The sequence below is a fragment of the Haliotis rufescens genome, unplaced genomic scaffold (assembly GCF_023055435.1).
Source record: "Haliotis rufescens isolate VD_foot unplaced genomic scaffold, xgHalRufe1.0.p SCAF_13, whole genome shotgun sequence".
Taxonomy (NCBI): domain Eukaryota; kingdom Metazoa; phylum Mollusca; class Gastropoda; order Lepetellida; family Haliotidae; genus Haliotis; species Haliotis rufescens.
The window spans coordinates 20,854,223-20,878,476 of record NW_025963813.1 but is presented as its reverse complement, the minus strand read 5'-3'; the positions used below and the strand labels follow the sequence as shown (position 1 = coordinate 20,878,476).

Here is a 24,254-nt window from a genome sequence, read left to right as displayed (position 1 = left end):
TTCTAAAGTGATTTGAGCACAGTTACGTGCAAAGATAGACTTTATTGGGTTGTGTGTTGCAATGTCTGTATGTCCTCGGGTGAACCTCGCACCGTGACGACAACGATATTGCCACACTCGAATCCCACAGCTGACGGGACACAGTATCCACCATTAACGACAATACGGAGGATTCCAGTTAGGTTGAGCTGCCTAAAAGCTCTATCTTCAACCACAACACACTGACATTTGATAATTTTACCTGCAGTTTTTATCGAATTATCTATTTTCTAAACCAAGCCATTGTGCCTTTATATGCGTAATATGTGTATCACCATTGTGGGCCCGCTGACCCACGTGCCGAGGATTACGGTTATGCTTGAGAGGTATTAACAATGGGGCCGACTTGCCGGTGTATGGAGAGGTTACCCGGCTAAATAGGAGATTCACGGGTGTTCTCTGGGAACCGGGGTACGGGGAGAGTTCACACGCTCCCGGCATGGAAGACGCACAAAGACCTCGACTTAACACCGAACCACCTGTAACTGTAAACTCCCTTATTTTATCAATAAGCGCTCTACCTGCTCATGGGAGCTTGTGATATTTTACAGGTATTTTTTTAACAAAAGATCGCACGCTTTCAACGAGCTGCTCCCATGTGGCCGAATTGAGTGGACAATGTCCATTGACTGGCCATATGATAACATGATAGCACGGGACAGTGATGGTGGACTCTCGTTTCATCTATTAGTTTAATATAATGTTTCCTATATTATCTACTTTGTTGATATTATCCCGTCGTCATTTAGACAGTTGTAAAGTCTCGCGTGATCTCATTCTTACGACATTTGATCTTCTATCTTCGGTGACACGCGTCCCGGAAAAAAAAGAAAAAAAAAGTGTATCCTTTCCTGAGAAAATTGGTTTATTTTGTTGATAAAGAAATCCGTCTTCTGGGGTGGCATGAGTACACCGACGAGTCTGCAGGGGTACACGATCAATACATTACACTTCACTATGTGCATCTCAGTAATTATTATGATCAATAATCCGAAGCATTGTGACAATTCATCAATGTCTATTTAAACGTATACTGAACAACAAAAGTTCCTGTGACATTGAATAAGATTTATTGCAAAGTTATGTCTTTTACCAAATCTGAAACAATTTCGATTTGCAACAGATAAAGGACTCCTGTAAGTTTTCAAATGGTTTAATTTGCCATACTGACTTCAGAAAATGCGTGATTTCATAAAAAACATGAACATGCCAAAATGTCAATTTACATAATTATCAATAGCGTGTGTGTCCACCTCTAGTTGCGATGCAAGCAACACATCTTCGTCTCATGGAATGGACCAGGCGTCGCACAAAGTCCTGTGGGATATCCGTCCATATCTGCTGGAGCATGTTTCGAAGTTCCTGGAGTGTCGTGGAATACGTGGTTGGCGTCGAAGGGACCGATCCATCTCTTCCCATATGGGCTCGATTGGTGGGAGATCAGGGTTGCAAGCCGGCCAGGGGATGACATTCACGTTGTTTTGTTGAAGAGAATCCTGAACAAGTCGAGCAATATGACGCCGGGCGTTGTCATGTTGAAAGGTAATTCCTGGGCCATGACGGCGCAAAAACGGTAGAACAACAGGGCCGATGATCTCGTCGCGGTAGCGCTGTCCATTGAGATTTCCCTCTACCACTATCAAACGGGTCCTCTGTCTTACTGTTATCCCAACCCATACCATAACGCTGCCGCCACCGAACCGATCTTCCATGACACAATGATTGACGTAACGTTCACCTCGACGTCGGTACACCCGAATCCGTCCATCGCTGTGGCTGAGGTGAAAACGAGACTCGTCAGTGAATAGAACTTGCTTGACGGTGGTTTCCTGTCAAAATGGGACGTCTGGCGGGTCTTCTGGCGACAATCCCTGCACATCTGAGGCCACCACGTACGGTTTGTGAAGATATTCGTCGAAGGCCAGGGATGCTTCTTGCAGTCACTGTTGCTGGCTAGAATCGATTTCTTAGGTGTGTTGTTCGAATCCAGTTGTCTTGTCGATTATTGGTTACGCGTGGCCTGCCACTCCGAGGATGGTTTCCGACTGCATTAGTCTGTTGCCAACGTTGCCATAAACACCAAATGGAGTTTCTGTGGACGTTAAATTGTCTTGCAACATCACGTTGACTCGATCCTGCTTCAAGCATAGCATACCAATGGCTCGCAGACGCTCATTTTCAGACAGGCGTGGCTTTTCGTAATGGATAATTGCGTAATTTTGTTGTTTTTCTGAGTGGTTGTTGTCAGCACGATGCTAAACAATGCATATAGAATCCCGTTAACGCACATGTTTTTATACCCATTCTTGGGTAGTGAAAGCATGGGGCTTGCATAAAAGTCAACTTTTGCATGGAATGCATGCTTTTCTGTAGCAGTTGCGTTTTTTTGTGACTTGATTCCATACATGTCCTACAATATTGAAAACCAAACTTTACTTGTTTGAAAATACACTAAAATATTGGTGTCACGGGAACTTTTGTTGTTGAGTATACATGTAATTAACAATGTTTGTAAGAATTTAAAACAAAACAAAAAAGAATTCGACCTTTGTCAGTACGTAGACCTGTATGTTCCAAATATGAATGGTACACGTACTTATATAACTTATAACTGGAAGAATTATTTTGCGGGAAGGAAGAATTAATGAATTAATTTCTATTATTGCTTGTTATTGATGTAAATGATTCCTCTTTGTCAGCATGCCCCAGTTGAGGTCAGAACTGGCCACAACTCTGCTGTGCTTGCCCTACAAGCTCACGACATTGGGAGTCACCTGGTTGAGTGTCAGTTACCCCACGCAGGGCACGTTGCTCATGTTATCAACCACCTGTTTGCTTTGCCAACATTCGGTTATTTGCAGGGCGCTGCCATATAGCCTTCGTATAGTCAATGGTGGGTCTTGCAGTGTTGGATTGTTAACTTCTAAACAGATCTTCATATACGGTGCAATGGCGGTGCCAGCCAGGCTCTAAGACAAAGGATTATAACTTAAATCACAACACAACAATGTATATCTTCGCAAACAATCAATATCCATCTCATCTTACAGAGACGTGACCTTCTGTTCGTTTCACCAAAGTACCACAAACACAACAATTCACATATATCTGATCCATTAGCTTGGGGGAAACACTTAGCACGTCATTTGTTTCAGCTGCATTACAAAACTTGAACACATACAACATTAACTGCAGGGAAAGTCACGGATATAAGACTATATGACTAGCTTTACTGAAAACAGGGTTTCTATTGCTTTGTATAATTTTAAAGATCTGTGAACATCCTGTATACTGGTGTCCCGACCAGTCCTTGTTTTAGCCCCTTAAAGCCGAGCGCCAGACAGGGTAACAACAAGTACCATCTTTTAACGTCTTTTGGTATGACGCGGTCGGGGATCGAACCCCGGACCTTCCGCTCTCCGGGCGGACGCTCTACCACTAGACCACGGAGGCGGTCCATTGAGGATTAGGTGGGGTTGAGGGATAGGAGCTGTTGAGGATTAGGTGGGGTTGAGGGATAGGAGCCGTTCAGGGTTAGGTGAGGTTGAGGGATAGGAGCCGTTGAGGAATAGGTGGGGTTGAAGGATGGGAGCCGTTGAGGATTAGGTGGGGTTGAGGGATAGGAGCCGTTCAGGGTTAGGTGAGGTTGAGGGATAGGAGCCGTTGAGGATTAGGTTGGGTTGATGGATAGGAGCCGTTGAGGATTAGGTGGGGTTGAAGGATGGGGAGCCGTTGAGGATCAGGTGGGGTTGATGGATAGGAGCCGTTGAGGATTAGGTGGGGTTGAGGGATGGGGAGCCGTTGATGATTAGGTGGGGTTGAGGATGAGGAGTCATTGAGGATTAGGTGGGGTTTGTTTTATAGTAACCGTTGAGGATTAGGTGGGGTTGAGGGATGGGGAGCCGTTGATGATTAGGTGGGGTTGATGGATAGGAGCCGTTGAGGATTAGGTGGTGTTGAGGGATGGGGAGCCGTTGATGATTAGGTGGGGTTGAGGGATGGGGAGCCGTTGATGATTAGGTGGGGTTGAGGGTTAGGAGTCATTGAGGATTAGGTGGGGTTTGTTTTATAGGAGCCGTTGAGGATTAGGTGGGGTTGAGGGATGGGGAGCCGTTGATGATTAGGTGGGGTTGAGGGATAGGAGCCGTTGATGATTAGGTGGACTTGAGGGATAGGAGCCGTTGAGGATTAGGTGGACTTGAGGGTTAGGAGCCGTTGAGGATTAGTTGGGGAAATGACGTGTGGCTATGGTGAGGAGTCGTCAGGTTAAGGAGTCGTTGAGGGTGATGAATCGAAATGAAGGCGGGACTTCAAGACGCAGTAGATTGAACCAGGTGTGTCAGATGTGGAGTATAGCCCAGCGGGCAGAAAAGTGGACAGAGTGACTGGGCAGTCGGGAGAAAGTTCACAGTCGGTAGAGAGGTTTATATGGGAGTGTTGCCTGACAGTCGGTGGAGAGGTACACATGGAAGGGTTGCCTGACAGTCGGTGGAGAGGTACACATGGAAGGGTTGCCTGACAGTCGGTGGAGAGGTTTATATGGGAGTGTTGCCTGACAGTCGGTGGAGAGGTACACATGGAAGGGTTGCCTGACAGTCGGTGGAGAGGTACACATGGAAGGGTTGCCTGACAGTCGGTGGAGAGGTTTATATGGGAGTGTTGCCTGACAGTCGGTGGAGAGGTACACATGGAAGGGTTGCCTGACAGTCGGTGGAGAGGTACACATGGAAGGGTTGCCTGACAGTCGGTGGAGAGGTACACATGGAAGGGTTGCCTGACAGTCGGTGGAGAGGTACACATGGAAGGGTTGCCTGACAGTCGGTGGAGAGGTACACATGGAAGGGTTGCCTGACAGTCGGTGGCGAGGTACACATGGAAGGGTTGCCTGACAGTCGGTGGAGAGGTACACATGGAAGGGTTGCCTGACAGTCGGTGGAGAGGTACACAAGGAAGGGTTGCCTGACAGTCGGTGGAGAAAAGTAAAGGGGGGGGTTGCCTGGCAGTAGGGGGAAAGGAGTGTACGGGAGGGTTGCCTGACAGAAGGTTAAGAGGAGTGTACAGGAGGGTTGCCTGACAGTCGGGGGAGAGGAGTGAACGGGAGGGTTGCCTGACAGTAGGGGGAGAGGAGTGTACGGGAGGGTTGCCTGGCAGTTGGGGGAGAGGAGTGTACAGGAGGGTTGCCTGACAGTAGGGGGAGAGGAGTGTACGTGAGGGTTGCCTGACAGAAGGTTGAGAGGAGTGTACAGGAGGGTTGCCTGACAGAAGGTGGAGAGGAGTGTACGGGAGGGTTGCCTGGCAGTTGGGGGAGAGGAGTGTACAGGAGGGTTGCCTGACAGTAGGGGGAGAGGAGTGTACGTGAGGGTTGCCTGACAGAAGGTTGAGAGGAGTGTACGGGAGGGTTGCCTGACAGAAGGTGGAGAGGAGTGTACGGGAGGGTTGCCTGGCAGTTGGGGGAGAGGAGTGTACAGGAGGGTTGCCTGACAGTAGGGGGAGAGGAGTGTACGTGAGGGTTGCCTGACAGAAGGTTGAGAGGAGTGTACGGGAGGGTTGCCTGACAGAAGGTGGAGAGGAGTGTACGGGAGGGTTGCCTGACAGAAGGTGGAGAGGAGTGTACGGGAGGGTTGCCTGGCAGTAGGGGGAGATGAGTGTACGTGAGGGTTGCCTGACAGAAGGTTGAGAGGAGTGTACGGGAGGGTTGCCTGACAGAAGGTGGAGAGGAGTGTACGGGAGGGTTGCCTGGCAGTAGGGGGAGATGAGTGTACGTGAGGGTTGCCTGACAGAAGGTTGAGAGGAGTGTACGGTAGGGTTGCCTGACAGAAGGTGGAGAGGAGTGTACGGGAGGGTTGCCTGGCAGTAGGGGGAGATGAGTGTACGTGAGGGTTGCCTGACAGAAGGTGGAGAGGAGTGTACGGGAGGGTTGCCTGACAGAAGGTGGAGAGGAGTGTACGGGAGGGTTGCCTGGCAGTAGGGGGAGATGAGTGTACGGGAAGGTTGCCTGACAGTAGGGGGAGATGAGTGTACAGGAGGGTTGCCTGACAATAGGGGGAGAGGAGAGTACGGGAGGGTTGCCTGACAGTAGGGGGAGATGAGTGTACGGGAGGGTTGCCTGACAGAAGGTGGAGAGGAGTGTACGGGAGGGTTGCCTGGCAGTAGGTGGGGGGGGGGGGGGGGGAGGAGTGTACGGGAGGGTTGCCTGGCAGTAGGGGGAGATGAGTGTACGGGAGGGTTGCCTGGCAGTAGGGGGAGATGAGTGTACGTGAGGGTTGCCTGACAGAAGGTTGAGAGGAGTGTACGGTAGGGTTGCCTGACAGAAGGTGGAGAGGAGTGTACGGGAGGGTTGCCTGGCAGTAGGGGGAGATGAGTGTACGTGAGGGTTGCCTGACAGAAGGTGGAGAGGAGTGTACAGGAGGGTTGCCTGACAATAGGGGGAGAGGAGAGTACGGGAGGGTTGCCTGACAGTAGGGGGAGATGAGTGTACGGGAGGGTTGCCTGACAGTAGGGGGAGATGAGCGTACGGGAGGGTTGCCTGGCAATAGGGGGAGATGAGTGTACGGGAGGGTTGCCTGACAGTAGGGGGGGGGGGGGGGGGGGGGGGGGGGGAGTGTACGTGAGGGTTGCCTGACAATAGGGGGAGATGAGTGTACGGGAGGGTTGCCTGACAAGGTGGAGATGAGTGTACGGGAGGGTTGCCTGACAGTAGGGGGAGATGAGTGTACGGGAGGGTTGCCTGACAGAAGGTGGAGAGGAGTGTACGGGAGGGTTGCCTGGCAGTAGGTGGGGGGGGGGGGGGGGGGGGGGGGGGGGGGAGGAGTGTACGGGAGGGTTGCCTGACACTCGGTTGAGAGGGGATTATAGGTCGGGGTAGAAGTGTTACTCTTCCCATCACCACCTCTCTCCCGACTGTAGGTTACCTCCCCCGACCTCTCTCTCTCTTGACTGTTGCCCGACGGAAGGTTACCCTCCCAGTTATTAGGTATTCCTAACGACCGTCACCGAGAATCACCGAGTGTCGATACCCCACCCACAACTTCCCCTTACGAAGGCACAGATCAGATGATGTTTCGGGACCAGGACGTGGACAGTTTCACGGTCTTAAATTATTACCGTGCGACAGGCAGCTAAATCCCTTTAAATTCCGTCACAGGAGCGAGGAGAGATTCCCCTCGCTCCCACACTCCAACCCAGCTCGTATTTCACCCAGCTGCCGAATTTCAATGACCATCAAGGGTCTGACGCCGCGGCCACGTTTTCGACACGAGTTGGGGTCAGAGGTGACGGTCCTGTGAATCACAGCACAAACACAGGTCGTGGGAAAGCGAGGGGAACATTCCTGAGTTGAGGATCGTCAGCGCCCTGTTGCTTGCCTTACATGTGACGACCGTCGCCTGTTGCGCACAGAGAAGCGAACCTTGAATAGAGGCAATATGAAGGGCTCGTTAATTAAATATAATGAAAGTAAGTCACGTGATGGCTTACAGCTTCCTAACTCCATGTATTTTCACTCCCGCCCATCACATGTCACTCATGTTATTATAACTCATCTCGATAATAAATTGACATTAATTACATGTGTTCGGTAAAATTGTACACTCTATATACCATGAGTTGTAAATTGCACTTGATGACAATTTCCGTGTACAGTTCCCTTGCAGCATATCACATGGTCGGGCCACACGCGACAACCCTCAGGCTGGGGGACGATGACTGTGGCAGCCTTATCCCGATTTGCCTGGTACATTTTGAAACCACATCGGAACCCAGTGGCTTTGATGGGAACGTGTGTTTGTCGATTTTAGCGTGCTCGTCAGGACCAGTTGCCAACATGTCTGTGTGGTATGGAGTCACATTGTTCAGCATGTGGTCGCAGCAAGCAGGGCTGTGTTTCCAGGGGGGCCTTGCGTGCCGTCGACTGTTAGTCAGCAATCTTGGTGTACTACGTATATGTATCAATATGTATTAATGTATCACATGTTTTCATCGTGTCTCATAAGCCCTATGGTTTGGCGTTACATAGTTACTTATGTATTGAATTTGTTTATAATTAATCTGTAACACTGTAACGCGTGATACGCGAATAAACTCTGTGAGGCAATTCGACCGATGCTAAATTAATCGAAGAGCTTCTATAATCACTTTGACAGTTCACGTAACGTGTGACTGAACAGTTCCCATTTTATCTGGCCGTCATTCGGAGCTGTCTTGTTGGAATCGGCAATATCGGATGTGTGGCGCACTTGCTTCATTTTGATGAAACACCTTGAGTAATCGATCAACTAGTGTAACATTTACACTTACATGAACGCCTCGTAAATTTGAATTGTGCCATTAACCATACGCAGAGGGTGGATTGCGGGGCAGGGGCAGCCACTCTGTGGGTCACACCGGAGGCGGAGTCTACATAAGGATGAAGGACTTGCGGAGAACATCAACTATCAGCTGCCAATATACCCCGTGATCATTGCTGACCATGCTATTATTAATAACGATAATAATAATTAATAATAATAAGTCTATTTATAATGCGCCAGAGTCCATTCACGAAGGCACTGGCCGTGATGCTACATGCGTTGTACGTAACAGTAGGTTACGCTATATACTTGCACAAGGCTCTAAATGCAATAGTTACTTTTCAAATCATAATTTCTAAATTATATAAATAATAAGAACAAGTTTTGCTGATAAGAGACTTGCGTCCTCACTGTCCGTTTTTCTAGAGTTGCTTATTATAAGGATTGAATTACTATACACCCATGGACTTTGTCATTCAGTACAGCCTTGGAGCAAGAGGTGAGAGCGACAAACAAGGGTGTGCTATAGAACGGCAGCGGATCAACTGCAATAACGGGACCGCCCCTCTACCCTCTGGGGGACCTACACACCAGTATGGTGGGATATTGGCACCTGCAGTCTACTGGCAATCTGTCTGTTGCACAGGTCAGACTGTGTGCATTGGGTGTGTTTTTTTGTCAAGGGTACCAGAATTCGGAAAGACTGCATTACTGTTTATATGTATATGGTCGGCGAGATACAAATCTGATTTTATAGACTGTTGTGTTACGCCGATATTTTCCAACTCTGTGAAGGTGGCCTGTACATAAGCGAGGCGGTTTGTCGTGTAGTTTTGTGTCCCGTGGTGATGAGATTATTGTTATTTCGTGAACTAGTTTTGAAATGAGCAAGACAGACATTTCAAAAACATACCAAAAAACTTAATTATGTATTTCTTGAGCCTTTCCTTGTCACCTACATCGGTTTCATATTTGCTAGGTCAAGTGTTTATAATGTATTGTGCACTCAACGAAATATTTGTCCGAAGCGCCGTATAATATTGAACAGCGCGCACTGGGCGAACCCCAAACACCGTTTCGACCGTCTGAGCAGCAGCGGAACGAGTCGCTAACATGTCGACAGTCGCTCTAGTGCAGTTAATGGTTATCAATTCGATAGAACATCCGGATTTGAATACAATGTTGGCAACCCGATCGCACTCCCTGCCGATATGCACGTCACAACAACTGCCCCTCCCCTCCCCTGGTCACGGTTAGGGTATGCACACACGTTTCTAGATGTCGTGACGTAATGTCGCATTTATTACCGACCTTGTCATGCTTGTAGCGTTAACCAAGGACACGCCTCTTATTGGCGTTACCAATGCAATGATGGACCAAGGGTGTGGCAGTATGAGAGGACCCTGCATGTATGTAGTGACATCCATAGACGTGACATAGCGATGGACCCTGCATGTATGTAGTGACATCCATAGACGTGACATAGCGATGGACCCTGCATGTATGTAGTGACATCCATAGACGTGACATAGCAATGGACCCTGCATGTATGTTGTGATACCCACAGACGTGACATAGAGATGGACCCTGCATGTATGTAGTGACATCCATAGACGTGACATAGCAATGGACCCTGCATGTATGTTGTGATACCCACAGACGTGACAAAGCGATGGATCACGCATTTAACATGACAACAAGACCACATAATTTAGTTTTCATTTTTAATAACAAAACAGTAAATGTAAAAAATACTGTCATATGCACCAAGCTATTAATGTTCACTGAACAATAGCATGAAATAACGTGGCCGTCGGGAGAGGGCCATGGCGTCGCCTGCAGTCAAACTCGCAGGGACCAGCACAGTCATGCTTCAACAAAAGTGGAAAGTCCAGAAGATTGGAATGAGATGTCATGGCACTGAATAGTCAATGGTGTAAATCCAAGAGTTTGTAGGCACTTTGTGATAACCTGACCACAGTAGGCAATCTACCATGGTCGCCACACACACTCCTCCTTCAGTTTCGATGGCGAGGGGGAACACACAGGGCTTGTTGAGTAAGGGGTGAAACGAGAGTCACTGTGTTTTCGTTCACTGTAGAAAAGTTGTGTTGGTGAGTTGAGTGATTGGGAGGACCCAGTCGGAGAAGGCACAAATGTGGTCACACCGCTGTCTGTCTGTGGAACGTGGAGAGAGTACACAGGCACAGAGTGCGAGTTCTGGTTGCCTAGATACACAGCCACAGCGCTTCCGTTGCACATGTTCCCTGGCATAATATGAAAGGCCCCAGACAGTTGCTGGACGGGGCTGGAGGATGGGGTGGATGTTGGAGACGGGATGATCTGTGTGGATGCAACAGGTGTCTGTGGGTGAGATGCTGCTGCTGCCGACATGGACGGAGGTGTGTTGTGGGATGCCTGCCCGGAAGATGGGATCTGGACACTGATTGGCTGGAGACATCTTTGGTGTATCGCGTCTGGTGTCTGGACACTGTTGACTGCTTGGAGACAGTTGGCGAGGTGGTTGATCAGCTGACTTCGTACATCACCGTTGATGTCGTGACTGGAACTCAAATAACGCATCACTTCGTTTGCGCATTCATTGAAGCCAGCTCTGTATTTGCCCATCACTGAGGTATCTGTTGCCATGGAACCCGAAATCTGTTGACGTTGTAAGTTTCGCAGATGTTTAACAGTCAATTCCAAAATGTCAGCTTTCTCCAACTTGGAAAATTGCGAGCTCTGAAAATGTGAAAAGAGACAATAAGTACATGTACTGATATATTTTAAAAAATTTAGTTCAAAATAATAAACGATTTCATGTTTACAGTTTAAGAACAATATGCAGTTTAAATAGTTAATATGTATCATACACACACCTACACACACACATATATATATATATATATATATATATAATATATATACATGTGTGTGTGTGTGTGTGTGTGTGTGTGTGTGTGTGTGTGTGTGTGTGGAGAGATAGATATCATCATCATTGATACTTACATCTTTTTTAAGTGCTTGTAGTGTCAGTGTCTTCAGCTGCCCCAGACAATTATTGATTCTAGCTCTTCGTTTCTTTTCCATCAATGGTTTGTTGCTCTGTAATACAAATGACACATTGTAAGTTAAAGTGGAAACATAAACAAATGACACGCAGAACAAACAAGATGAAACTGGCTCGCCAAGAATCAATGAAGTTTGAAAACAATGAAGAAAAACAGTTTGGAATCGATAGATTTCTTTCTTCATGTTGTCAATCATTAATCCTGTTCAAATTTATAAGTCTGTGGAAAACCTCATCGTTTTAAAAGTGAACTCACATTCAACAGGTGTTTACATGGATGAAAGAAAAGAAGAACGAATATTGACAACTCACCTTTCTGATAGAAGGGTCCTTCCTCTGAGAAGATACGACAGTATCAGCCATCGTGTGATATGGGGTAATGATTCGGGAACAAAATCGAAGTAAGTGTGCTATGACGGAATGTCGCCGAGAAATAACAACCTGTGGAGGAATTTCCGTATTTATACCCCATGACACATGCCCGCAGTTGATGTGAAGACACGATTCAGCCCTTTCCCACGCTCTGAACCGGGTGAGCTCCAGCCAATCAGCAGCAAGCTCGCGAACGACCGCACGAGACGAGCCGCAAGGCTTGTGACCGTCGTGCGCTGATTGGCTAAGAGCCAGATGTTCTCGTGGATGTTCATTACAGCCGTCAATCAAGCGACACACCGGACGTCAACTAAACAGTCGCACGTGCCAGGCGGATTATGTTGTGGTTTGGAAGCAGTGTGGGAAAACCACGCCCCTCGTCTCTCTCCCTTAATGGTCGAATTGTTATGTAAACACTGGTTGCGATAAGGCATACTTGAACACAATGCGTTTGTGTGCTGGCCCGCGACTGCGATACGGCTCGCATACACCGTCGTTCATCGGAATGCGAGATCGCTTTGTGTTTGGCCGTGGGAAAATGTCTCTACAGCGATGAAAAGCAGCATGGCACGAGAACGGGAGATTACGGCTAAGCAACCTGTTGGGTCCAAGGTGGCTCCCGGGTTCGCGGATAGAGCGTTGCAAGGGAGGGGGCGAGGTGTGGGAGGGAGCGGCACATGAAAACAGTATTGACAACGTTATGCATTATGGAATGTTTCGGGAGGGGGGGGGGGGGGGGGGCGGCAAACACTCAGCTTGTCTATTACGAACACAATTGCACGGATGTAGGTCGATTTTTATATTGATTAATTCTTTTTGTCGATAACCATAGTTATGGCTTTTGACTTAAAATATTTATGTTGCTGTTCACACAAGTGAAGGTAAGGGATGAGATCAGCTATATCACGTGAGATATCGCCACGCATGGCAGGGTGATAAATCAATAGCAAACGTGTTCTACTGCCACAAACAAACCTGAACGTGGTGAGACACGTGCTTCATTAATTAATACCTACGAGTAGTATAAATACAATGATTTCAATATAATTATGTGTAGATATAACGCCTACCTCTATAACATGAACATATAGGCCGGCTCAGCTGTTGGCGTACTTCCTCATCACTTTATATGTGATTCGCGGACAGATTCCATTTCTGTTAAACACTTAATCGCTTTTTTTTGTATCCGCATAGGATGTCCCTTTCATCTGTGCCCGTGTGAAAAACATTCATGAAGTTGAACAAAAGAGAGAGAGAGAGTCCTTAAACTATAAGGGAAATAAATACACGGTATGTGTATGTTATTATCAAAACAATACCTACTGAAAAAAAAGATCTCAATCTCCCTGCATTCTGCTTAAAAATGAGGAACTGATTGATCATTAAACAAATGCAAAACCTACAAGAGAATAGGATCGAACACAATATTTGTTCAACTTAGTTCGGTGTTCATTACAAACTCATTCCACCATTTGTGTCAAATATACAATATACTCCAACACCATCACTGGCCGTGCCTGTCAACGAATGAGACTACCGTTAGAAGAACTTTTCTTTGCTGTTGTATATGCAACCGTTTTAAATAAGCCCAGACATTCGGTCTGGAGTCGTGACCTGCTATCACATCACACATCTAATATTTACAACGCTGCTTGTTATCCCCACAATTAAACAAAAGAATGACTCCTCCGTTCAAGCGTTACGTTTTATGACTCCTCGTTGATAATCCACTGAGTGAATCCGGCTTTTGTCCTCCACCGGATTACTTTCCCTGCAATTAACACACAAAAGGTCAACTTTTATGGTCAAAGACATCCCCTGTCTCTGGAGGCACCGATACACCACAGATTTCTGACTTCTTCGTTAAATATAAATCCACTTGTCGTTTCGCGGGTTGGCGTTATGTTGATTTTCAGCGGGACGTAACGTTTGCCGACGACACGCTGACACTGCACGTGAAGTTCGAGATAATCTTACCAAAAGAGCATTGTTAAAGAACATTTTTTCTTGAAGGTTTATGCTTTCCTTTGCAGGCTTGACTACCATCTTTTTCATAAAGTGTGAATTGACTATGTTAATTTCGTCGGACAAATCATATTTGGGGACAAGTCGTAACATGTCAAAAATAGGTGAGTGAGTGTCCTACTGACTAACGATACCTTGTATCCCACTGTCGAAGTCAGAATAATACAATGGACTTGCATTACGTAGTTTAACAAGGAGTAGAAGAGATTATTGATCAATGCATCGATTTACACCAATTGTATGTCTCAGTATGTCATCATTTCATAACTTGTTGTTGCCCTGCCTGGCGCTCAACATTAAAGGGATAAAACAAGGACGGGTCGGCTCGGAGTCAGCGTACTGTGTCTGAGTGGGGCATCCATGTTAAACTGCGGCATGGTATCTGGTCCAAGCTGGCTGACATGGTTGATGCATGTCATCGTATCGCAATTCCGTGGTGCGATGCTCATGATGTCAATCACTGAATTGTCTGATCAGACTCGATTACAGACCGCCGTCATATAGCTGGACTTTTGCTGAGTGCGGCGATAAACAACAAACACACAAACATACAAACAAAACAAACTACAACTATACCGTGTACAGCGGAATACATTGAACAATTAAACGACGCAGGTAAGTTTATATCGGCGAAGCGAATGTTATCATGATATATGTTATCGTGCCATTTGTGACGAAATGCATCCCGTATTGAAGTTATCGAGTTATCACAGTGCCCGCCACACGGAATGGCCATCTCTTTTGTTGGTCGAGGTTCACGTATCCCGATAACCACGTGGTTCGGTGGTTATCAGATAACCTACCTATAGTATGTTTCCAATTTTCAAAGTCTCTATACACCGACTGTGCTACATAATCGCCACCAATTTTGGTGAAACATTTCCATGTTACAGTTTGAGTGACAGACAATGCAATACAGCATAATCATGTCGCTCCCTTGAACTATCTCCGACCTGCTATCGGTCAAAACTCTTTCTCAGTATTATTGATTTGTGTCAATATTGTCTTTATAAAAGAACGTAAACATGTCTGTTTATTGCTTTAGTAATATTATGTTTCTGATATGTAGCACAAAATTACTTTGTACACACACAAACATTTATCCTATATATTAAAATATTGCTAAAAGCGGCGTAAAACCATACTCACTCACACACTATTGTTAAAGGGGTAAACAACTAATCTTTTGGAGGTTCGAGCTGCAGATTTTCAGCAATACAGCACACATGCACGTGAGTGAGTGAGTATGGCTTTACGCCGCTTTTAGCAATATTCCAGCAATATCACGGCGGGGGACACCAGAAATGGGCTTCACACATTGTACCCATGTCGGAAATCGAACCAGGGTCTTCGACGTGACGAGCGAACGCTTTATCCACTAGGCTACCCGACCGCCCCCACGCAGCACGTGACACGTTCTGAGTGTCATGCGTGGTGTCATATAATGCCGCGTGCAACTGTTGGATGTTGGCCATCTTGCGCACATGTGTTCCAACAATGTTTGTCGGTGTTTGAGAACACATATATATATGCCTTACACTGACCACGAGAAGTTTGGGAAGGTGCAATACGGGTACCGTTGTCACTAAGTCTCCTCTTGAAGTATAAATCCACCGCTGCATCACTCAGTCGACTGCAGGCCCTACAATATGCTAGATATGCACTGATATGTTACATAATACGGCAATGTCGGCAATATGACTGCCTCTTCCGTATTGAGGTTTTTATGTGTTTGTTGTTTAATGCCACACTCGGCAATATTCCAGCTATATAAAGTCTGTCAATAACCGAGTATGGACCAGACAATCCAGTGATTGACATTATTTTGGATACGATGACATCAACCAAGTCAGCGAGCCTGACCACCCGATCCCGTTAGTGGGTGCTGAAGACCTGTGTTTGCATGTACACTATTAGCACCAGCGATCTCGATCATATGGCAGAAACATACCGTTGGGCGTAAGGCAAAATAGCGATGAAATATTATATGAAAAGATCATTGAAATCAGTTATGACACCAGGTGTTCGTGAAAAAGGGTATGCATGTCCTTCGAAATATGCAATACACCATTTCCACGAACTATTCCTTTCTTCCAATGTAAATAGTTATTTTCACATCAAGAGCCAGTCAACACACATTACAAATACATGTGAAAGGCTTGACCTTATGGTGTAAAGTAAATAATGACCTCAAGATCGGCGTTCGAGGTATCGCTTCGTCGCTCGAAGTTATAACAGCTGCCGCCTCCCTCTGCGCTCATTACTTATTAGATATAACACATAGTTAAATAATCACCCTCTTGCTCGCTCTTGACACATATCATTGCGCACTTATCACGCATCTTTGACGCATATAGTTATATTCCAGCTCACGCATGATCCGGAGCGGATCACTGGGAACAACAGCCAGTGGCATGATGTAGGTGGTATGGAGGGGCTTCGGCGAGGCCTCTATGGTTACGGGCCATGCAGGTGTACAATACGCACATGGTCGTAGAACAAAAGAAGATGGGTATTATTGATTGCTCTTATAGAAACAGTAGTATTCAATTGTAAAACACGGTAAGTGGCCATGTTCACACCCGTGTGTTGTGGGAGTGATAGAGTTAAGAAGTCACGTGTCCCTGCTAGACTCGGTGTCTCGTCTCGCTCATCCGTCCATCGTTCACGTGACGCAGCTCCTCACACCAGTAAGAAACACAAATACGTGAGACTGTCGTACAGGGTATGTCCAAGTTGTGCCCCGAGGGCACCCCAATGTTTACCCTGCCCCAGAGGAGGCGGAAAGCAGTGGTCCGATACCAGGGAAACTTTCGTTAGAAACCTGGATGTTATAGAACTACACAGTATATATAGTGTTCATGTATACCTCGACTGTTGCACCGTCGACTACACAGACACATGCATCTGTTATCTTGTCATAATAGTTATGCATAGGCACACCCTGTGATCTTTTCCGTTTCCTTTCAAATACAATTTATCACAGTTTCATGCAATGATTTATAAAATGTACCAGTAGAAGTGACTGTCAATTATACAGCTATCCCGTTTGACTCCATCAGCTCACACAAACACCATTCAACCATCAACTCACACAAATAACATTCAACCATCAACTCACACAAAAAGCTACTCAACGATCAATCCACATAAACACCATTCAACCATCATCTCACACAAACACCATTCAACCACCAACTTACACAAACACCACTCAACCATCATCTCACACAAACACCATTCAACCACCAACTTACACAAACACCACTCAACCATCATCTCACACAAACACCATTCAACCACCAACTTACACAAACACCACTCAACCATCATCTCACACAAACACCATTCAACCACCAACTTACACAAACACCACTCAACCATCATCTCACACAAACACCATTCAACCACCAACTTACACAAACACCACTCAACCATCATCTCACACAAACACCATTCAACCACCAACTTACACAAACATCACTCAACCATCATCTCACACAAACACCATTCAACCACCAACTTACACAAACATCACTCAATTGCAGTAAATAATGTTAGTCATTCCAGTTTGAACGGGTCATGTTCGCATGGTCATGGGTCCATAAACAAGATGAAAGAAACAGTATTATTGAGTCACATACACTTCTCTCAGCGCTGCGTGTCCTGTGTAGCATCAATGTCGCGCCTCATACCAGGGCTATTGTCTCTCGCACAACTGTTAAGTCATTTCCGACATTGACCATATATGTTGATGTTTGACGTATATGCTTCCGGTAGATGTGGAAAGATGTTGACAATCACCGACAGACTAAAGTTGGAAATAGGGCATCACGCGTGGACAGCTCTACTAAACTATGTGATGTGGGGGATTGACAGGTGGACATGGACTAACGAATTATAATACCATACATTATCATATCTGTGGAGATCCCATGCCCCCCCCCCCTGGCTAGTCTGACATTTAGCCCCAGGAATAAAGTTATCTTTTAAAAATATATAAATCTTCAAAATTAAAAATGGAGCCCAGAACAATCCTTAATTTCAGGCTGAGGCAATCTAGCCTTGAGTTGGACTGATTTTTGATTTTTTTTTCTAGGGTCAGCGCGACAGACTACCTTGTGGCGAGAGGGTTGGGGTGTCCGGGCATGCGGACAGGTGATGGTATCTATGTACAAAAACAGCAGCATTGCTGAAATGGGATCAGTTTGATACCCGAGGGGAACTGTTATAAAATAACTCCCCGTTTATAGAAAACCGTCCCTGTAATATAAATTCTTGTGTCAAAACAGATTAACTTAAAAAAATAATTGGAGAGAATCGGGCGTTCTTTAATTTCTTTTGAGTTGTATACATCACCCTCGATGATCAAATTATCTGATGGAGATACAATTAAGACACTGGATAATCGAGGATGGGAACGTGTTAGCCATGTTATGTTTGGCGTATGATGCATGTGTACGGCTCTCGGACTTACTACAAGTGTGACAGTGAAAGGTCATCAGGAGACATACGGGATGTCACGTGTTATTACAACTTTCGCCCCAGCCCTCGTGACAGTGTTGCTGCGCAATGTACACACTTCCTCGTGTAAAGTAAATGGTCCTTACATTCAGTTAGTTAATGAACGCACCGCAGTGCTGTTTTAGGGGGCGTGTTGTTAATCCAAGAATTATTTTGAGCTCTTTTATAACAAACAAAGCTGAAAAAGTTATAAATAACCGTTTTCTGAAGGTTGAAAAGGTTTCCAATAAAGCTAATTTACTAACATCATGTGAACCAGACTATGCGAACCCACCCAGATCGCTAGCATAAAAGTGAGTGAGGGTCATTAGGAGTCACCGAAAGGGAAATAAAGTGTTTCAACTCAAATTGCAAGTTGCGATCCATGTTTACGTGGTTGGTGGGTTGACACAGAGTACAAGTCGATCTCCTGGTTATATGAACGACATTGACGCCACCAGTTTACGATACAATGTCTTCCATCTATCGTTGTTTTACTGCCGTATTTCCCCCCGGGGGTATTCTGAAGAAAGCAGACGTCAATTTCTTGATCAGAATGCATGATTAATTCTTGAATCACAGGATCATGTATGTGTGGATTATACGCAGGTTCGTTCGAGGCATGCGGTCCTCTGTAATAAACCTGCACTGCTGTAGGCATAGGTTCGCTTGGACATGTCTGGTGACGACATGCTGTCAGTGAAATGATGGAGTACTGTCGTGAACTGAGTAGCGTTGAAGGCGTTGACCACGTCACCGTCACGACCATTCACGCCGCTTGTCTTGTGTACAGATCACTCTAAACAGTATACAAGGCGAAGTGTTGCGAAATATGGTTATATAAAAAACTTTGAAATAGTGGTAGGAGGGGAGGTGGGGTAGCCTAGTGGTTAAAGCGTTTGCTCGTCACCCCGAAGACCCAGGTTCGACTTCCCACATTGGTACAATGTGTGAAGCCCATTTGTGGTGTTTCCGAGCCGTGATATTGCGGTAATATTGCTAAAAGCGACGTAAAACCATACTCACTCACTCAGTTGTGGTAGGAAAGTGATCAGACATGTTAACATGGCTGACAAGTGCTGTTATTTTCTTACCTTACATTTGCATCAAATTAGACGCCTGGCATTACAAAGTAGATAGGAATGGCCAAAATGAGTGAAAAGACCGATCTTACCACCGATCATTGCACAGATAATCTATATGAGCAAGTCTGTGACGAAAGATGAATCTTGAACCATGTTTGTAGTATGTGTTCCTCCTTGCTCTTGTTCAACTATACTGCCAGACAAAAACATCATGTTCGGAGATGGTGAAAATCAAAACAAACGAGACACGGTTATTAGGTGTGATGTGTTTGACACGGGAATCAAAGTTGTGTTTTAGACCTTAAGTTTTCAGCCTAGTAACGTTTTGATCATGTTTATAATTTGTTGGTCAAATGCAATTGTCAAGAGTATGTTTTCTTTTGCCCGACAGTTTATTACAGACGTATCCCCCCAAAATCCTCTTAAATCATTTTTGTGGATACAAATTTGCTCTATCTATACTTCTAGGTCTGTTTTATATTTACTACATGCATGTGTGGATTCCTAAGTACATACCTGACCATTGTTTCAACGATTTCCCGAAGGCTTACTTACTTCTTAACCTATGCAGTTTGGCCACCTGGTCCACCACGGTCCTCCATGGAAGTATAACGAGCAAGTGCAACTCCCGATGTCTGGTAACTTTGTTTGTTGTTCTGACTGGTACTTAGCGCATGCTGTGCCGACCGGCATGTATAATGTTTTGGATATAACTAAATGCCGCACAGAGAAAAGACATTATCAGTTGACAGTTTCCTTTTGTCGTACAAACAAAATAGATTTTTACTCTCACCGACAAAATAAATCATGTGATATGGGTGTGAGATATGAATATTATTTGCAATTGCAGACAACGCCTTTAAACAAATTACTATAGTGTGGATTTTCCCAAATATTATCGGAGACATAACAACCGTAATAGCGGACACGTGCTCTGGCAAATATGAAAAGAAAACATGGTTCCGAGGAAGGGCAAGACTTGACTCACGCACAGTCGATTGACGGCAGATAGAGCGATCCCGTGGAGACAAACATATATAGAGCTGTGTTGGTAACATATTCATGGTGAACTCGCTGTATTATATTGATAACCTATCGTTGATAACGTATCGGCATCGTGTCACGTGCTTAAACGCGAGCCCTTGGAAGTCTTGTTAGACAAAACATGTACCGACTCTCAGAACTTCTTGTGGGCGCGTATTTGGAAGCCGAGGTATCTAGGACGTCCTATGTTTGTTTCTCCATATACTGTCGTCCACTGTTGTTTGTCTCTCCATATACTGACGTCCACTGTTGTTTTTCTCTCGATATGCTGACGTCCACTGTTGTTTGTCTCTCCATATGCTGACGTCCACTGTTGTTTGTCTCTCCATATACTGACGTCCACTGTTGTTTGTCTCTCCATATACTGACGTCCACTGTTGTTTGTCTCTCCATATACTGACGTCCACTGTTGTTTGTCTCTCCATATACTGACGTCCACTGTTGTTTGTCTCTCCATATACTGACATCCACTGTTGTTTGTCTCTCTATATACTGACGTCCACTGTTGTTTGTCTCTCCATATACTGACGTCCACTGTTGTTTGTCTCTCCATATGCTGACGTCCACTGTTGTTTGTCTCTCCATATGCTGACGTCCACTGTTGTTTGTCTCTCCATATGCTGACGTCCACTGTTGTTTATCTCTGCATATACTGACGTCCACTGTTGTTTGTCTCTCCATATGCTGACGTCCACTGTTGTTTGTATCTCTATATACTGACGTCCACTGTTGTTTGTCTCTCCATAAACTGAAGTCCACTGTTGTTTGTCTCTCCATATACTGACGTCCACTGTTGTTTGTCTCTCCATATGCTGACGTCCACTGTTGTTTGTCTCTCTATATACTGACGTCCACTGTTGTTTGTCTCTCCATATACTGACGTCAACTGTTGTTTGTCTCTCCATATGCTGACGTCCACTGTTGTTTGTCTCTGCATATACTGATGTTCACTGTTGTTTGTCTCTCCATATACTGACGTCCACTGTTCTTTGTCTCTCTATATACTGACGTCCACTGTTGTTTGTCTCTCCATATGCTGACGTCCACTGTTGTTTGTCTCTCCATTTACTGACGTCCACTGTTGTTTGTCTCTCCATATACTGACGTCCACTGTTGTTTGTCTCTCCATATACTGACGTCCACTGTTGTTTGTCTCTCCATATACTGACGTCCACTGTTGTTTGTCTCTCCATATGCTGACGTCCACTGTTGTTTGTCTCTCCATATACTGACGTCCACTGTTGTTTGTCTCTCCATATACTGACGTCCACTGTTGTTTGTCTCTCCATATACTGTCGTCCACTGTTGTTTGTCTCTCCATATACTGACGTCCACTGTTGTTTGTCTCTCTATATACTGACGTCCACTGTTGTTTGTCTCTCCATATGCTGACGTCCACTGTTGTTTGTCTCTCCATTGTTCTGTTTGTCTCTCCATATACTGACGACCACTGTTGTTTGTCTCTCCATTGTTCTGTTTGTCTCTCCATATACTGACGTCCACTGTTGTGTTTGTCTCGCCATATACTGACGTCCACTGTTATTTTGTCACCCCATATACTGACGTCCACTGTTGTGTTTGTCTCTCCATATACTGACGTCCAGTGTTGTGTTTATCTCTCCTTCTACTGACGTCCACTGTTTTGTATCTCCATATACTGACGTCCACTGTTGTGCTTGTCTCTCCATATGCTGACGTCCACTGTCGTGTTTGTCTCTCCATATACTTACGTCCACTGTTGTGCTTGTCTCTCCATATACTGACACCCACTGTTGTGTTTGTCTCTCCATATACTGACGTCCACTGTTGTGTTTGTCTCTCCATATGCTGACGTCCATTGTTTTGTATCTCCATATACTGACGTCCACTGTTATATGTCTCTCCATTGTTGTTTGTCTCTCCATATACTGACGTCCACTGTTGTGCTTGTCTCTCCATATGCTGACGTCCACTGTCGTGTTTGTCTCTCCATATACGGCCGTCCACTGTTGTGCTTGTCTCTCCATATACTGACGTCCACTGTTGTGCTTGTCTCTCCATATACTGACGCCCACTGTTGTGCTTGTCTCTCCATATACTGACGTCCACTGTTGTGCTTGTCTCTCCATATGCTGACGTCCACTGTCGTGTTTGTCTCGCCATATACGGCCGTCCACTGTTGTGCTTGTCTCTCCATATACTGACGTCCACTGTTGTGCTTGTCTCTCCATATACTGACGCCCACTTTCGTGTTTGTCTCTCCATATCGTCCTCTATCGTTTTCAGATTATACCCATGTGTGTATAAATGCGTAGTGTTTCTTATATTGTCATATGTTTTGACAGGTAAAGAAATAGTGGACTGCAAGTGCAGTCTGGGATGTCTGAAACAGGACGTCTAAATGTCTCAGCGTGTAAGTCGTTGCAGCCGTGCCTGATGCGACAGTGGACCATTTGGCATAATCTAGTAATCGTATCTGGAAGAAATGATCCGGCACAGGTCTGGGTTCTACATTTCACTGTTTGTAGGTTGGATCTATTTCTGAAGTTGTAAAATTGCAGTTTTCAGAAACTTGACTTCATTGGTATCAATGAGATCATCGGTATATTCAGGTGACATATCTTGTATAATGTAATCAATTTGAAATGGCGTCTTCTTTCTTTGCCTGTTCATATACTAACGTACATTTTTGTGAATGTGTGCGATTTTTATTTTACGCTGCACTCAGCAATACTCCGTCTATATAACGGCTCAATCCAGTGACTGATATTTTGACCCACGTTCCAGGCTGTCGGGATATGACCAGCCGCATCCAACCGAGTCGCCGAGCCAGACCACCCGATCCATTCGGTCACCTCTTGCAACCAACATATGTTGTTCGGGAAGCAGGACCCGTAGACCACCACTGGTATACAGTGTATTAATGTACTGACGTTTAGTGTTGTGTTGCTGTTTTTTAACAAAGTAATCTGATCCACAAATGCTGAGGACAACAATAATTTGCGTTCAGTTCTACCAAACATAAGAGAAGTATATTTTGAAGCTCTGACTGAAATCCTTTTATTTTTCAAACGAAATCTGTCCCTTAGATACAGGCTGACTCAAACAGAACTAACACATGCCCAGGGAGCAGTTACAGATTCGCACACATTGGAGAGAAACATCTCACATCATCTGCTGGGCACATGAACGCACACCGACCACTTTCCCGCCAAATCCAACAGGTGGCTGCGCCGGGTGGTCACGTGCCTCACCCCAACACGGCTGCACGTCGTCGGGTTCTGCATACATGTCGGGGTACCCCCCCCCCCCCCCCCCCCCCCCACGCCATGCCACGCCACCACCAAGCACAACCCCACCGCACCCTACCCAACTCCACCACAGCACACCACAGTAAGGAGAATGAAGAATTTCGATGTCATAGCGTTATATTCTTCACTGCCTGATGTATCTTTCGATGACATGAGAGCAGTTTTAATAAACGCCCTCAATACCCATGTTGTAATTCAAGATATCTATCTAAACTGACACCTTCAAGTTTCTGAGTGTCGTTTTCCCTGTCTAACTTTATTTCCTGCTGACATTTATGTGTTTTTCCTCAAGCCGAACATCACCCTGGCATCATGTATACACGCCGTGATCCGTAAACTAGGGTTAACTGCTTACCCCATATTTATACATGTGAAAAGAACGTTTACACCATCACTCATCAATGTCGCATCGACTTTAACCCTCCTCCGCCTGTAGGCCGGAATATAAGCCTGGCGCAGAACATCGCCGGCTCCGAGAGGGTTGCATGCGAGACCGCGACGACAGAGAATGTCTTTGTTTGTAGGTATATAAATACAG

The 24,254-nt window shown here is 45.6% G+C and overlaps 2 protein-coding genes across 2 annotated transcripts; both read right to left on the bottom strand.

Annotated features, from left to right (window-relative positions):
• Positions 1-4,305: 4,305 nt before the first annotated feature.
• LOC124132302 (extensin-like) lies at positions 4,306-8,282 on the bottom strand. Its single transcript, XM_048394861.1, has 3 exons — positions 8,173-8,282; positions 7,182-7,319; positions 4,306-6,565 (listed from the first exon to the last, which is right to left on the bottom strand). Exons 1-3 carry the CDS (start codon positions 8,280-8,282, stop codon positions 4,306-4,308), a joined length of 2,508 nt encoding a protein of 835 aa, XP_048250818.1.
• Positions 8,283-10,037: 1,755 nt separating this feature from the next.
• Positions 10,038-11,868, bottom strand: LOC124132284 (transcription factor HES-1-A-like). The gene is made up of 3 exons (XM_046496136.1): positions 11,710-11,868; positions 11,337-11,432; positions 10,038-11,069 (listed from the first exon to the last, which is right to left on the bottom strand). The coding sequence occupies exons 1-3, from the start codon at positions 11,758-11,760 to the stop codon at positions 10,317-10,319; spliced, it is 900 nt and encodes a 299-aa protein (XP_046352092.1). The 5' UTR covers positions 11,761-11,868; the 3' UTR covers positions 10,038-10,316.
• Between the last annotated feature and the right edge of the window lie 12,386 nt (positions 11,869-24,254).